Consider the following 15,012-nt stretch of genomic DNA (forward strand, 5'->3'; position numbering starts at 1 on the left):
GCCGATCCAGAGCATCCCAAACATGCTCAATGGGTGATATGTCTGGAAAGTTTGCAGGCCATGGAAGAACTGGGAAATGTTCAGCTTCCAGGAATGGTGTACAGATCCTTGCGACATGGGGCCGTGCATTATAAAGCTAAACATAACGTGATGGCAGCGAATGAATGGTGTAACAGACCAACTTTACGTCCGTCCCCTCGCCCGGGCGTGAACCAGGGACCCTCTGCACACATCGACAACAGTCACCCTCGAAGCATCGTTACCCATCGCTCCACAAAAGCCGCGGCCCTTGCAGAGCAAGGGGAACTACTACTTCAAGGTCTCAGAGCAAGTGACGTAACCGATTGAAACGCTAGCTAGCGCGCACCCGCTAACTAAGCTAGCCCTTTCACATCCGTTACAATGGCACGACAATAGGCCTCAGGATCTCGTCACGGTATCTCTGTGCATTCAAATTACCATAGATAAAATGCAATTGTGTTCATTGTCCGTAGCTTATGTCTGCCTATACCAGAACCCCACCATGGGGTTATAGCTGTGTGGGCGAGCACACACCTATAACCCCAAAGGAGAAATGCTCACTTACAGAGATGTAAACAAATTTGTGCAAAATATTTGAGAAAAATAAGCTTTAGGTGCATATGGAACATTTCTGGGATCTTATATTTCAGCTCAAGAAACATTGGACCAAACACTGCTTTCATTCTTTTGTTCAGTTTACATTTAATTGTTTGGGAATTTCTTCTTCTTTGGTAAAATGGCGGTCTGCAAACAAAAGTTACAGGTGCATGCCGCCACCTATTGTACAGGCTGTGTATTAGCCTTCTATTCTGTTGAATAAAACTTTATGAACAAATTGCCCTACCAACTCACCCTACACCCATCAAAACCTTCTCCCTATTCCAATACTTTGGCCCCATCTGATCCTACACGGGCACTATCATTCAAAACACCTTGCAACTTCTGCAGTAAAATCTCATACCCCAAGAACTTCTCTGCAGCTGCCACTACAACATCTATCCTCTGTGATTTATGTTCCATTCCTGCGGTACAACTGACAACCATGGCCATGAACGCCAAAAACCCTACCGTACTATATTCCTACAGCTCTCTATTGACCTCGACCTCCTCTTAGGATCCATCACCCTGGACCCATCTTCCTCTACTACTCTCTTCACTGCCTCAGCAAACAACACCTTCTACACTACTCTGATCCTGGCAACCTCAACCTGCCATTCTCTCACCTCTGATCTCCAGCACCATGGGTGATGAGTGGGTAGTAAAGACGCTCCATATTCTTACTTTGTTCTGGGAGTAGGACATAGTGCTCTCGAACGTCCCCTTCTCAGACTGCAGGTTGTCCACGCTCATCTTCTGGACAAGCGTGCTTCCTGATGACAGTGTGATTTGGAGGAGAGGGGTGATTGTCATCATGGATACCCTTTATTAGGCCCTTTTTTTAATTCCCCAGAGTCAGATTACTCGTTGAGCTGATAAGAGCTATTGATAAGAGCAAGGTAAACAACTAATCTGTTGGATAAGGGAATTGTAAGTATAAATGACAATCTATTTTACCTTATGATGGCTGGAGACAAATGTGAAATGAGTCATATGAAGGCAAGCTGAAGCATATCAACATATCACGGTAGCCACTGTCACTTACCACAGACATTTATAACAGTGACTTTGGTGTTCGTTTCCTTACATTTTGCATCATTCCATGACATTGTTAGTTTACCTTTCTTTACTTTGTCATGTTTGTGTGGTTGTTCCTGAGCATTGCTAGCAATAGTGGATCATATTTGGCTAACGTTTTACAAATTGGGCAATAATTTGGGACATGTAGCCTATTTGAATCATTATGGGACGCAGACCATACAGTAGCAGTTTAAACCTGGAGCACGGTTCACCACGACTGGACCGTTATCATCACAGTTCAATGATTAGTGAGGATTATTAGGGTAGATTAATAGGACTACTGTTCTATTCCGATTGTAAACCTTTCTCCCATTCCAATATTTCATGGATTGAACTATTGAATATGGCAACTTTCAGTATTAATCAAATCGCTGTATTTTTTATTTACCAATATATTTTTTGTGTAAAAGCTCTCCAAACCATTTTTTAAATTAATATTTATAAATACTTTTCTAACCTTAAATGATATACAAGATCAGAGTATGTTTTGTGAGTACCAATTTGTGTTGAAAAGGTAATGAATGTGTGTACATTTCCTGAGTCTGAATCAGCCCTTGATGATTGACTTTATAAAGTGAGTCTGCAACTATGGGCACTTCCGTGTCCTCGGATTAATTTTAGGGATTTTATCAAAAATAAAACAAATACTTGTATGTTAAGTTCACACTGGAATCACCCCATACTTTTTAAAATACCTATACCTAGCAAATATTGTACCTACATTCAGATGCATTTTATACCTCAATTTCACTATTTTGCCCTTGTTCCTGACTTTTAAGCTTCTACTATGTTTTTCTATGAAACTCTGGGGGCGGTATTTCATTTTTGGATAAAAAACGTTCCTGTTTTAAATGGGATATTTTGTCATGACAAGATGCTCAACTATGCATATAATTGACAGCTTTGGATAGAAAACACTAACACTCTTCCAAAACTGTAAAGATATTGTCTGTGAGAGCAACAGAACTGATGTTACAGGTGAAACCCAGATAAAAATCCAATCAGGAAGTGCCCCATATTTTGAAAGCGCCGCATGCCAATGACTCCTTATATGGCTGTGAATGGGCTACGAATGAGCTCACGCTTTCTACGTATTCCCCAAGGTGTCTACAGCATTGTGACGTATTTTTACACATTTATGTTGAAGAATAGCCGTAAGGGACCACATTGAGCAAGTGGTCACATGATGGCTCCCGTAAAGTACAGAGGTAGTGTCAGGACCCGGTTACGAACCCAGGTCTCCGGAGTGAGAAACAGTCACTTAACCAACTGAGCCACGAATAGTCGGCAGAACCCAGAAGATGAGGCAGACACAGCAGTACTTGAGACGGTGTATTTAATGAAGTAAAAAGTGAAGTCCTTCAGGAAAACATGTAACTCCACAACCTCAAAAGGAATTCCACAAGAACAAAGGTAATCCTCCAAGACAAAAAGGTAAATCCACAAGGTGGTAGGTATAGCATAAAAAGCCTCAAAAGATACTCAAAAATAAATAAACAAGAACAAAAAACAGAATTCCACAAGAGAGTCCACCGGGATCAACAAGAGTTCACAGAATACTAGGGCTGGGTGCTAACATACAAACACAGAGCAAAGAACTGAGGAAAACTAAGGGTTGAAATACAATCAGGGGAAACGAGGCACAGGTGCAAATAATAATGGGGATCAAGGGAAAACAAAAGGTCAAAAAGCACAATGGGGGCATCTAGTGACCAAAAACCGGAACAACCCTGGCCAAATCCTGACAGGTAGCCATTATTCCAATCGCTTCTAATGAGAAACCAATTGTCCCGGTGGATATATATTATTGAACAGATATGTGAAAAACACCTTGAGGATTGATTCTAAACAACGTTTGCCATGTTTCTGTCGTTATTATGGAGCTAATTTGGGAAAAAGTTTGGCGTTGTAGTGACTGCATTTTCCGGTCGATTTCTCAGCCAAACATGGAGAACAAACGGAGCTATTTCGCCTACAAAAATAATGTTTTTGGGAAAAAAGGAACATTTGCTATCTAACTGGGAGTCTCGTGAGTGAAAACATCTGAAGTTCTTCAAAGGTAAATTATTTAATTTGATTACTTTTCTTATTTTTGTGAAAATGTTGCCTGCTGCTAGCAGGGTATAATGCTATGCTAGGCCATGATAAACTTACACAAATGCTTGTCTCTAAAGCATATTTTGAACATCTGAGATGACAGTGTGATTAACAAAAGGCTAAGCTGTGTCTCAATATATTTCACTTGTGATTTTCATGAATAGAACATTTCCTGGGGATATTTACGTCCACTGCGTTATGCTAATTAGTTTCAGGCGATTACACTGCCGGATCCGGGATGGGTAGTATCAAGATTATTAATAATTACACATTGTATAATGTTATGTACAACAGAAAGAGTCAATTAAAATAAAATCTATATCAATATTTATTGTGAGTATGCCCTTCATAATGTTTTTTTACACAAAATATACCTGGTGTCATTTCCACCACGGAGGAGAAATTCCTCATTAATAAAGTTAAGAGAATGTTCATTTAGTTACCATGGAAACATATTGTGACACTGAAGCACATGGCTGCAGTGGACAGTTGTTCCAGATGTGATGTCCAGAAGTTGAAGAAAAATCGAGGTAAATGTTGCTTGTATAGAGAATATTTTAATTATATTTTAATATTAATATTTTAAACTGTAGAAATGTCATTTCCATCACAAACTTAAGTGTGGTGGAAATGACACAAATCCATTATCTTATTCATTTTTACTTTACTATTTTTTTTATTTTTACTTTAGGCTTATTTAATCATGTTTTAAATTAATTGAATCTAGAAAATGCTCCAAGGTGTGCACAAGTTGAAAACTAAGTAGTAGGTGTTCATTTTAAGAAGATGCCACAAAACAGCACAGAGGTCACAGACATATAGAAACAAAATGAAAACGGATCCTATACGATACCAGGAACATCTGCAAAAAGATAGGGAGAGATACTGGAAGAAAAAGAGAAGGGAGAAGTTAAATCTATCTCTGAGCTTACAAAGCGAGAACAAAGAAACAAGAGATGGCAATGGAAATGTAACCAACGGAATAGAAGACAGACTTTAAAGAGAACAGTTGCAATGCAGACCTACCTATCAGCCAACACACCACCTCAGTCACCAGATGACTTGCAGCCAGAACATGAGGCTAACATACCTGCCCCCAACTTACCTGCCCCTGATGCACACCCTGATACCCCTTCCTCATCGTCTGCAACATGAATGAGAAGTCGAATACATGCTGGAAGGAAGAAGGTTGGAAGACGTCGCTCGAAAGCATACAGAGATCATTGTATGACAAATGTCAAACTTGATAATGTTTTACGGAAAGCTGAGAGATACAAAAAAAGGTACGATCGACTGAACAAAATGAAAAGACAAGATTCCCCCAAAACAAAGACAAAACAGCAAAAATGCCATCATTGCAGAGTTAAAACAAAAGTATTTAAAAAAATGTGCTGTGCCAAGGACAAACAAGTTACTTAAAAAAATGCTCAGAGGCAACATCCTGAGAAAGTATGTCCTGGTCAAAGCCGCAAACAGAGAATTAGGATTTTCAGCAAAAGCAATGAGGGCAAATGAAAACAGGCCATCAAGTCTTCAATACTCCAGGAAAAATCTGTGTAACAGAATTAGCACTGTCACAAAAGAGTAAATCCCCAAATTCTATGAACGTGATGACAACAGCAGATTAGCAACAGGGAAAAAAGACACACTAACAAGGAACAAGAAGAAAAAGCAGAAGCGCTTCTTGAATGGCACAATTCAGAACTTTATCAGAAGTTTAAGAGGGAATATTCAGAAATTCCAATTTCCTACTGTGAATTCTGCAAAAGACGTCCTTTTGGGTTGTCAAGCCAACAGTCCAGGATAGGGACACATGTCTCTGCAAAACCCACGCCACCCTCCAGTTCATGGCGGACAAACTACAGTATCTCAAAGTGACCAGCTGCAGCAACATTGAGAAAGTTTTTGAGTCTTTGTGCTGTGAGAACCTGAAGAAAGAGCTCATGTAAAGAGAGTGCTCCCTTTGCCAAGCAAAATAGCTTAAAACATCTGACTTTGATGCTGGTGAGCAGACATGGTGGTTTGAGTGGAAAAACAAAGCTGTTCACTGTACATTTGACAGTAAAAGAAAAGGTATGTGACACACTGCAGATTATATTGGAGGACTTCTTCAAATGATTGAAAGAGAAGCTGGGGAAACACGTGTACAACATGACACCAATACTCCAAACTGAGAGAATTAAGAGAATCTGGAGAAAGAGGAGATCATTGTGCATGTTGACTTTGCAGAGAACTAACTGTGTAAATACACCAGTGAAATCCCACCCACCACCAAAGCATCACCACATCTATTGGCTTAGCCAGGCTGGACCGGGCCCAGCCTACTATCCCGCATCAGAGTACCACCTCTACCAGACCAGAGAGGAAGCCCCACGGCCCAGACCTGGCCCCCCTCCACTCCACAGGGTCCAACAGCAGGACCAGTGCAGCTACGCAGAGGTCGTCAGAGGACAGGAGAACCCTGTAGGATTAAGTGAGATTAAACAGCTCCTCCAATACATCTGCACTAAACACACGGACACACACACACCTATTGTACTAAAAGTTTACTTGTTCAATGAATAGGAACATATATATACAGTTGAAGTCGGAAGTTTACATACACTTAGGTTGGAGTCATTAAAACTCGTTTTTCAACCACTCCTCAAAATTTGTTGTTAAACTATAGTTTTGGCAAGTCGGTTAGGACATCTACTTTGTGCATGACACAAGTAATTTTTACAACAATTGTTTACAGACAGATTATTTCACTTCTAATTCATTGTATCACAATTTCAGTGGGTCAGAAGTTTACATACACTAAGTTGACTGTGCCTTTTTAAACAGCTTGGAAAATTCCAGAAAATGATTTGATGGCATTCAAAGCTTCTGATAAGTTAATTGACATAATTTGAGTCAATTGTAGGTATACCTGTGGATGTATTTTGAGGCCTACCTTCAAACTCAGGGCCTCTTTGCTTGACATCATGGGAAAATCAAAAGAAATCAGCCAAGACCTCAGAAAATAAATTGTAGACCTCCACAAGTCTGGTTCATCCTTGGGAGCAATTTCTAAACGCCTGAAGGTACCACATTCATCTGTACAAACAATAGTACGCAAGTATAAATACCATGGGACCATGCAGCCGTTATACCACTCAGGAAGGATACGCGTTCTGTTTCCTAGAAATGAACATACTTTGGTGCGAAAAGTGCAAATCAATCCCAGAACAACAGCAAAGGACCTTGTGAAGATGCTGGAGGAAACAGGTACAAAATTATCTATATCCACAGTAAAATGAGTCCTATATCGACATAACCTGAAAGGCCGCTCAGCAAGGAAGAAGCCACTGCTCTAAAACAGCCATAAAAAACAGACTACGGTTTGCAACTGCATTTTGGGACAAAGATCATACTTTTTGGAGAAATGTCCTCAGATCTGATGAAACAAAAACAGAACTGTTTGGCCATAATGAGCATCGTTATGTTTGGAGGAAAAGGGGGAGGCTTGCAAGCCGAAGAACACCATCCCAACCGTGAAGCACGGGGCAGCATCATGTTGTGGGGGTGCTTTGCTGCAGGAGGGACTGGTGCACCTCACAAAATAGATGGCTTCATGAGGATGGAAAATGATGTGGATATATTGAAGCAACATCTCAAGACATCAGTCAGGAAGTTAAAGCAAATGGGTCTTCCAAATGGACATTGACCCCAAGCATACTTCCAAAGTTGTGGCAAAATGGCTTAAGGTCAACAAAGTCAAGGGATTGGAGTGGCCATCACAAAGCCCTGACGTCAATCCCATAGAAGATTTGTGGGCAGAACTGAAAAAGCGTGTGTGAACAAGGAAGTCTACAAACCTGACTCAGTTACGCCAGCTCTGTCAGGAGGAATGGGCCAAAATTCACCCAACTTATTGTGGGAAGCTTGTGGAAGGCTACCCGAAACGTTTGACCCAAGTTAAACAATTTAAAGGGAATGCTACCAAATACTAATTGAGTGTATGTAAACTTCTGGCCCACTGGGAATGTGATGAAAGAAATAAAAGCTGAAATAAATAATTCTCTCTACTATTATTGTGACATTTCACATTCTTAAAATAAAATGGTGATCCTAACTGACCTAAGACAGGGAATGTTTACTAGGATTAAATGTCAGGAATTGTGAAAAACTGAGATTAAATGTATTTGGCTGAGGTGTATGTAAACTTCCGACTTCAACTGTAGTGTACAGGGAGGAGGCTTAATCAAGATAGTCGTCTCAACTTTTTCTTATGTCATTCTCGTTGGCACCAACAGTTTAAAAAGTGTTGATAGGGGATAGAATGCGGTCGGACCATCAGATAATAGGCATATACATTACTCTTACTGCATTTTCCACATGGACAAGGATATTTAACATTTAGTCAAAACCTATTGGATGCTAACTTTAAACAAAACTAGGACAGAGGAATTTATAACTACATTTTTCAGACATAACACAGGCACAGCAAATCCCCTTATTGTATGGGACAATTTTAAATGTGCGGCCTTGAGGCCATGAAATTCAGTACTCATCTCTAAAACAAAAGCAATTTAGGTCAAAAGAGCCCATACTAAACAAAGGAAATAGAAGGTATGGTGGCAGAATTGCAAGATTATGTTATAATAATTATTTTATCACATCAAATGGTTGTTTTATGCAACAGAATAGAGTATTCTGTTAATTATTGTGTGTGTGTTCTACGGAGGATGGGCCTCTGGGAGATAACACTGAAAGGAGAGATTTACGATGTATTTTGGGTGAAAAAACCTAAAGAGCATTACAGAGCATGAGTTAATATTTCTGTTATATATGGTACCAGGGAGAGATGGTTCCCGTTTGGAGTCGGAGGGCCAGACTCTGGTCTATACAATGAAAACTGTTAACACAGCAGATACTGTCTGCTGTGTATTATAGGTATCTTTCATACAAATCTTAACCTTGTGATCCATTATACATATCTGTTGTTCGTCATGTAGGTTGAAAGAGGTGTATCTTGGCTATAAAAAAACCTTTGTATTTTTCTCACTAATAATGATTTAGTTTAAGTATAACTCTGACTTGTGTGACAAGTTTGTCCCTCCTCATTTGATAATACAGAAATTAACCACCACAAAGGTCTAACAGAACAATAGGATAAAAACTCTACAATGGAGGCTCAGAATGATGTAGAGGAAAAACAAAAAGAAATGGAAGAACTTATTCAAGAAAGATCAAGTGTATATATTTTTTTTTTAATAAAGCAACTGTAGATAAGGTCCCAGTTTACCTATTTGCTTATGGTCTTGCCTACACCTAGCAAAAAGTATTTTTTATTATTTCAGAAAAAAATATGATATTTTATTTGGAACCGCAAGCCAGACAAAATTAAACGGGCCTATTTATATTGCAAATGAGGAAGAATGTCTCACCCTATGTTCAAGAATGGCCTTCTTTCCTTTATTCAGATTACAACCTCTCACTTTCATTATTATTTGAAAAGGAGATCATCTCCCAAATATAACTATTTTTAAAACAAGCTGGTTGCAATTTATATTTAATCCACCAGAAAAGACAGAACAAATAATACAACAAATTGTGGTTACGCTCAAATATACTAATTGATCAAAAACAAAAAAGTATCATCTTCGCAAAAGATATCATAAATAGGACTGGTGGAGTTGTCACACATGCAGCTAACAAAAACATATGGAAATGTCTGCCCTCCCCAAAACTACAACCAACTAATTGCAGCATTACCGCTAACATGGAAGAGGAAAGTGGAAGGGGGAAAATTAAGAAATGTGTCTGTGTACCTGCTCAAGTAATACACAATGTTTTTACTTCATAAAAGCTCCCCTCATGAGCTTATATTGAAAGAAAGTGTTGGCAGCGTCCAATCCAAGTCGAAGAACAGGCATGACTGTAGACTCAAGGAAACCACCTCCTTCCTTCTCAGGTTTGTTGCTCTTCTTGAACTCCTCTATCTCCTGTCTCATTAAGTCAGCCTTCTCCTTGTGGCCCTTCTCCAGCAGATCCTTCTGCTCCTGCATCTTGCACTCCAAGGCCCTGTGGAAGTCCCGTTCCTGTTGCTTCATCTCCTCCTTCATCTTCCCTTCCATCTGCTTCAACTTCTCATCTTTGCTTCTGCGATCGTCCTCCATGGTGCGCTCCATCTCCAACCGTTTCTCTTCAGCAGCCTTCTTCTCCTGCTCCAGCACAGCTGATCTCCCCTTCTCCTCTGCATGGTCCAAAGGAAGAGTTGAGGTAGGAAAACACTCTAGCTTCTGGACTACTCATGTTCTCTCTCATATGGAGTCAACAGACAGCCCCTGATCTTTTCCATGTTCTGGAATGGGCCATACCTTTTAGATTACTCTTTCAAACATCCCAGATCTATGTTGACTTCGTGCAAGATTATCACATTTTTTGTGAGAAGTCACTCCAACCAGAAAAATGAATTCAACCAGATAATAACATCCCAATGCTATATTTTGGACTTACCGTGGATCTTTTTCTCATTTTCTGTCAATTTTTTGTCAGCTTGCAGGATGGAATTCTTCTCTAGAGTCTTCTCCCTCAGGAACTGCTCAAGAATCTCCTCAGCCTGTAGAAAACACCCCCAAAGGCTACATGTTTTATCATTGGTTGATGGCAATCGGTTTCTGGTATGATGCTGCAGATGGAAGCTAACATGGAAGCAAATCATAAGAGGTTGATATAAACAGCAATCCATCTACAAAATTGAAACTAAGTGGATCGGCCTGAAAGATGAGAACAGCTCCAGTGTTTAATATGGATATTTTGATGAATGTTTCAGCCCTAGCAAGGATTCTTACCCTAACTCCTTTATCAGGCTCGGCCCGGTACTGTGCCACCATGTTGTCATGGTGACTGCAGTAAAGCTCATATCCTCCAGGTGTGGCATAGATCCCCTCCTTAATCTTCTGGGCCATCGGAGCAGACAGCTTCTCCAGAAGAGCCACACACTTCTTCTCTGAGGCATCCTCGTTCTGGATGAGAAGGTCAGCGTAGTGCTTTGCAATGGCCACCTGCAGGAGTCAAGACTGTTTTAGGGAAGCATTTGTAAAAAGTGGTCCTTGACAGAGTTAAGAACTAAGGCAGTGTTTGTACCAGGCACAGATCTGAAATGATGACCCTTACCGCCAACGCTTTCAAGAAATCCCCATTTTCGTCTTTGAAGGATCGTTTCATGAAAGCCTGCGTGGCCTGGTGGTCTGAGCGGAGGTGATGATCTGAAATCTGACCCATGTCCACAGGGAATAAGGCCTTCACCTCCTCCATACCCCTCTGGTATACCACCTGGCCCTCATCCACAGCAGCCTGATTCTCAATTTGAGCCATGGCCAGCACCGCATTCTCCAGACAGGGCACAGAGCCTTTGGCTATGGTCTCCACATAGGTTTTAACCAAGTGGCCGAGCACTGCAATCAGATAGAGGCGGGAATAAAAATATAAGTGTATACATTTGGTGGTACAATCGCTCTGGATAAGAGCGTCTGCTAAATGACTTAAATGTAAATGTAAATAACATAGGCTACATTCAATGCATATGTGCAAAATCTGCTGATATTTGACTTACTTCTCCCGGTTACTTTGTGTCCCCCTTTCACAGTTTTTGTACGGCTCTCCTGGAAAATGAAGCGGCAGAAAGTATCTGCAACCTTTCGGAAGCTTTCACAGAGGTCAGCCTCGTCCATGGAATCCAGATGGGGCATGTTGGCAGGAGTTGTAGGAGTGGGGAATGCAAAGCACTTGCGCGAGGGGAAGTAGTTCCGGATGCACTCTCGTGGGAGGTTGTACATCAGGTTCTTTTTACCCCCACCTGAATGATAGTCAGCATTCACCATTACAGTTGACATTAATCTATTTTTAGGGCTGGTTTCCCAGACACAGACTAGGCCTTGTCCTGCACACAAACGTGTGTTCAGTGGAGAATCTCGTCTAGAGGCCTAATCTGTGTCTGGGGTTCCGGCCCTTAGAGTTCACCATCCAAACACACAGTCATTAACAGACAAGCATATACAGAGATATGCTTAAATTAACATGAGGCAGAATACCTTATGTCCAATAAACCAACTGGATAAAATCATTTGGTTTATGTGTCTGTTTGATTATGAGTGTAATCCTACATTACATTTTCATAGGAATGATTTTATAATAGGTCATTTTGACAGGCAGAGCCAATATCAATCATCTTGTTTCACAACCCTTATGCTCTTTGTGAGATAATGATTATTCCAACTGTGTAATTGTTAATGGTGCACTATTCTATGTAGAGAAATTGTGCACAGTTGATCATTGGGGCGGTGGCTAGTGCTAATGTCACCTTTTCTGAGTTCCAGGGAATGCTCCAGATACTCATCTTCAGTGACGTTTCTGCCGTCGATCTCGAGTAGTAGAGTGAAATCTCTGACGGCCCACACAAAATTCGGAAAGAACTGCACAAACTGGGTGTCCCCTCCTTCCTCGTCATCGTTAGAGGATGAAGCTGCACTGGAAGAATTCACCTTGATCCGCTCTGTCAGCTCACTCACATATCTTTAGGGCCGGTTGAGGATCGACTGATAAAAGCTACCAAAGTTTTTTTAAATCATGTGCATCTGCATTGACATGTGCCTGCTACAGTTGTACAAGGACTTGCTATACAACAGTTATAGCATATGAGCTGTTTCAGGACCTGGACTGTGTCCACATATGCACTGAGTAACCCCTAAGGGAATTGATCCCACAAACTACAGTGTGTTAAACATTCTGCAAACACGTAATTAACGCTGTCAGTAACACAATATATTGCTCCGGGTCTATAAGGACATTTTGTTCAGCATCCAATAGATATACAAATGTACAGCACTTTCACTTTCAATATGAGAGGGAGTTCCAAGAAATGGCCCGGTTGGGGGAAATATCCCCTACCCATGTGATATGTACACCTGTTAAAGTCAACAGGAGAGGAAACAGGGGAGGTTTGCCATGGGGAAATAGATATTGGTTTAAAGGATACTGGAGGTTCTCCACGGCTTGATTGTCAATGGTCCCTCGACTATTGTAGACCAGAGTACTGCTTAACAGAATGGCCAAGGAGAAGATCCAGGCATCATTCTTAGAATCTCCCTGAAACAAGTATGACAACAACAACATGCCTACTGGTGATACGGCTAAATGAAATTAAATAATTTCAAATACACTATATATACAAAAGTATGTGGACACCCCTTCCAATTAGTGGGTTCAGCTATTTAATCAAACCTGTTGCTGACAGGTGTATAAAATCGAGCACCAAGCCATGCAATCTCCATAGACAAAGGCAAGAGATTGGCCTTACTGAAGAGCTCAGCGACTTTCAATGTCAGTTCATCTAATTTCTTCCCTGCTAGAGCTGCTCCGGTGAACTGTTAGTGCTGTAATTGTGGAGTGGAAATGTTTAGGAGCAACAACACAACGGCTCAGCCGTGAAGTGGTAGGCCACACAAGCTCACAGAACGGGACCGCTGAGGGCTGACGCTCGTAGCGCATAAAAACGTCTGACCTCGGTTGCAACACTCACTTCCGAGTTCCAAACTGCCTCTGGAAGCAACGTCAGCACAAGTACTGTTCATTGGGAGCTTCATGAAATGGGTTTCCATGGCCAAGCAGTAGCACAAAAGCCTAAGATCACCATGTGCAATGCCAAACGTCGGCTGGAGGGGTGTAAAGATTGCTGCCATTGGACTTTGCAGCATTGGAAACACATTCTCTGGAGGAATGAGTCACGCTTTACCATCTGGCAGTCCGACGGACGAATCTGGGTTTGGTGGATGCCAGGAGAACGCTACCTGCCCAAATGCATTGTGCCAACTGTAGAGTTTGGTGGAGGAGTAGAAATGGTCTGGTGCTGTATTTTATCGTTTGGGCTAGGCCCCTTAATTCCAGTGAAGGGAAATCTTAACGCTACAGCATACAATGACAATCTAAACAATTCTGTGCTTCCAACTATGTGGTAACAGTTTGGGGAAGGCCCAGTTTGCCCATGATTTTGGAATGAGATGTTAGACGAACAGGTGGCTACATACTTTTGGTCATGTAGTGCTTGTGTGTTTCGATATTTGTTCACTGTGCTGGATTACTAATGTGAATTGTAAAGAGACTGAACTTTGACCTCTCACCTTCTCCACGTCCCCCAGCCCCTCAGTATCCAGCAGCACCAGGGTGTGGTGTCTTTTTTCAGGGTGAGGCACACACCACATCCAGATTCCCTTAGTTTTGGACTGGATGGTGGCTCCCAGGGCAAAACCTAAATCAATATCTCAAAGACCGTTTTCAGACAAAAAAATTGAATAGACATTTTTTTCTGAAATAAATGTACAGATGCAAAAAAATTAGGAATTGTCTATTGAGGCACAGATTAAACCCAAACCAGTTTGTGAATTCAGATATGTCTCTCAGCATTAGTCAGTCTCTGTCTCACCTTTTCTCTTTCCAGCCAGCTTGTTCATGAGGTAGGACTTGCCGGTGCGGTACAGCCCGACCACCGCCACCACTACGACTTGCTGGTTCAGTCCCATCAGGTACTTGATGGCACCAGGAACTACATGAAGCTCGCCGTCGGCGTTTTCGACCAGGCACATTGGGGAATCCATGGTCAAGTGGCTTCACAGGATGATTCACCTACAGCTCCCAGAAATATTCAATCTATAATACAATTATGAATTAAATATAGTTCAGATGAATTATGTGAATATTATATAGACTAGGACTACTGCGAAGGTTATGTAAAAAATATTATTAAGATCTGCATAATTGAACAGCTGAGCCATATGCATACAAAATTAAAAGTTAAGTTAAAATATTGTCCAATTTTAGCTTCAATTTCATTACGAAATTTTTTCTTCAAACATGTAACTGTTTTCCTGCTATGGAGAAGCATTAGTCGATAGTAGCCTGCTCACATAAACGACCTCTCCAAAAGCCTGCTCCAAACCAACTGTATAATTGCAGAGGATGTCGCAATCTTGAGGATCTATTTCAAGGGGGTTTCCACTAGTTACCACAGCCACAAAGTCAAACGGTCTGTAATCATACAAATTAATGAAAACCAAACAAATAGCTTTTTTGGTCTTAATTTAAGGTTAGGGGTAGACATACTGTTAGCAGTGTCAAGGTTAGGTTTAAAATGACATTTTAAGAAGGGAAATTATAGAAATAGGCTAGGTCTATGACGTTGTGACTGTAGTAACT

At 41.0% G+C, this 15,012-nt stretch overlaps 1 protein-coding gene across 5 annotated transcripts; it reads right to left on the reverse strand.

The window, feature by feature from the left end:
* Window positions 1-9,207: 9,207 nt before the first annotated feature.
* LOC124046623 (guanylate-binding protein 1-like) lies at window positions 9,208-14,853 on the reverse strand. 5 transcript variants are annotated; one of them, XM_046367234.1, is made up of 10 exons: window positions 14,724-14,853; window positions 14,243-14,466; window positions 13,941-14,080; window positions 12,800-12,909; window positions 12,125-12,336; window positions 11,378-11,620; window positions 10,939-11,219; window positions 10,614-10,826; window positions 10,279-10,381; window positions 9,208-10,015 (listed from the first exon to the last, which is right to left on the reverse strand). In XM_046367234.1, exons 2-10 carry the CDS (start codon window positions 14,412-14,414, stop codon window positions 9,615-9,617), a joined length of 1,875 nt encoding a protein of 624 aa, XP_046223190.1. In that variant the 5' UTR covers window positions 14,415-14,466; window positions 14,724-14,853; the 3' UTR covers window positions 9,208-9,614. The 5 variants fall into 5 exon arrangements, with proteins under 5 accessions (XP_046223190.1, XP_046223198.1, XP_046223215.1 ...); XM_046367242.1 differs by having other exon boundaries at window positions 14,653-14,744; XM_046367259.1 differs by having other exon boundaries at window positions 9,208-10,123; window positions 14,243-14,768.
* Window positions 14,854-15,012: the final 159 nt, after the last annotated feature.

This window comes from Oncorhynchus gorbuscha, linkage group LG01, assembly GCF_021184085.1.
Source record: "Oncorhynchus gorbuscha isolate QuinsamMale2020 ecotype Even-year linkage group LG01, OgorEven_v1.0, whole genome shotgun sequence".
Taxonomy (NCBI): Eukaryota; Metazoa; Chordata; class Actinopteri; order Salmoniformes; family Salmonidae; genus Oncorhynchus; species Oncorhynchus gorbuscha.

Excerpts from the sequence above, each read along its gene's own strand:
- LOC124046623 (XM_046367234.1), bottom strand. The coding sequence starts at position 14,414 with ATGGATTCCCCAATGTGCCTGGTCGAAAACGCCGACGGCGAGCTTCAT. Across the intron at positions 11,220-11,377 it reads ACACAAAGTAACCGGGAGAA|TGCTCGGCCACTTGGTTAAA; the intron begins GTAAGTCAAATA and ends ATCTGATTGCAG. Across the intron at positions 10,382-10,613 it reads AGCCTGATAAAGGAGTTAGG|GCTGAGGAGATTCTTGAGCA; the intron begins GTAAGAATCCTT and ends TGTTTTCTACAG.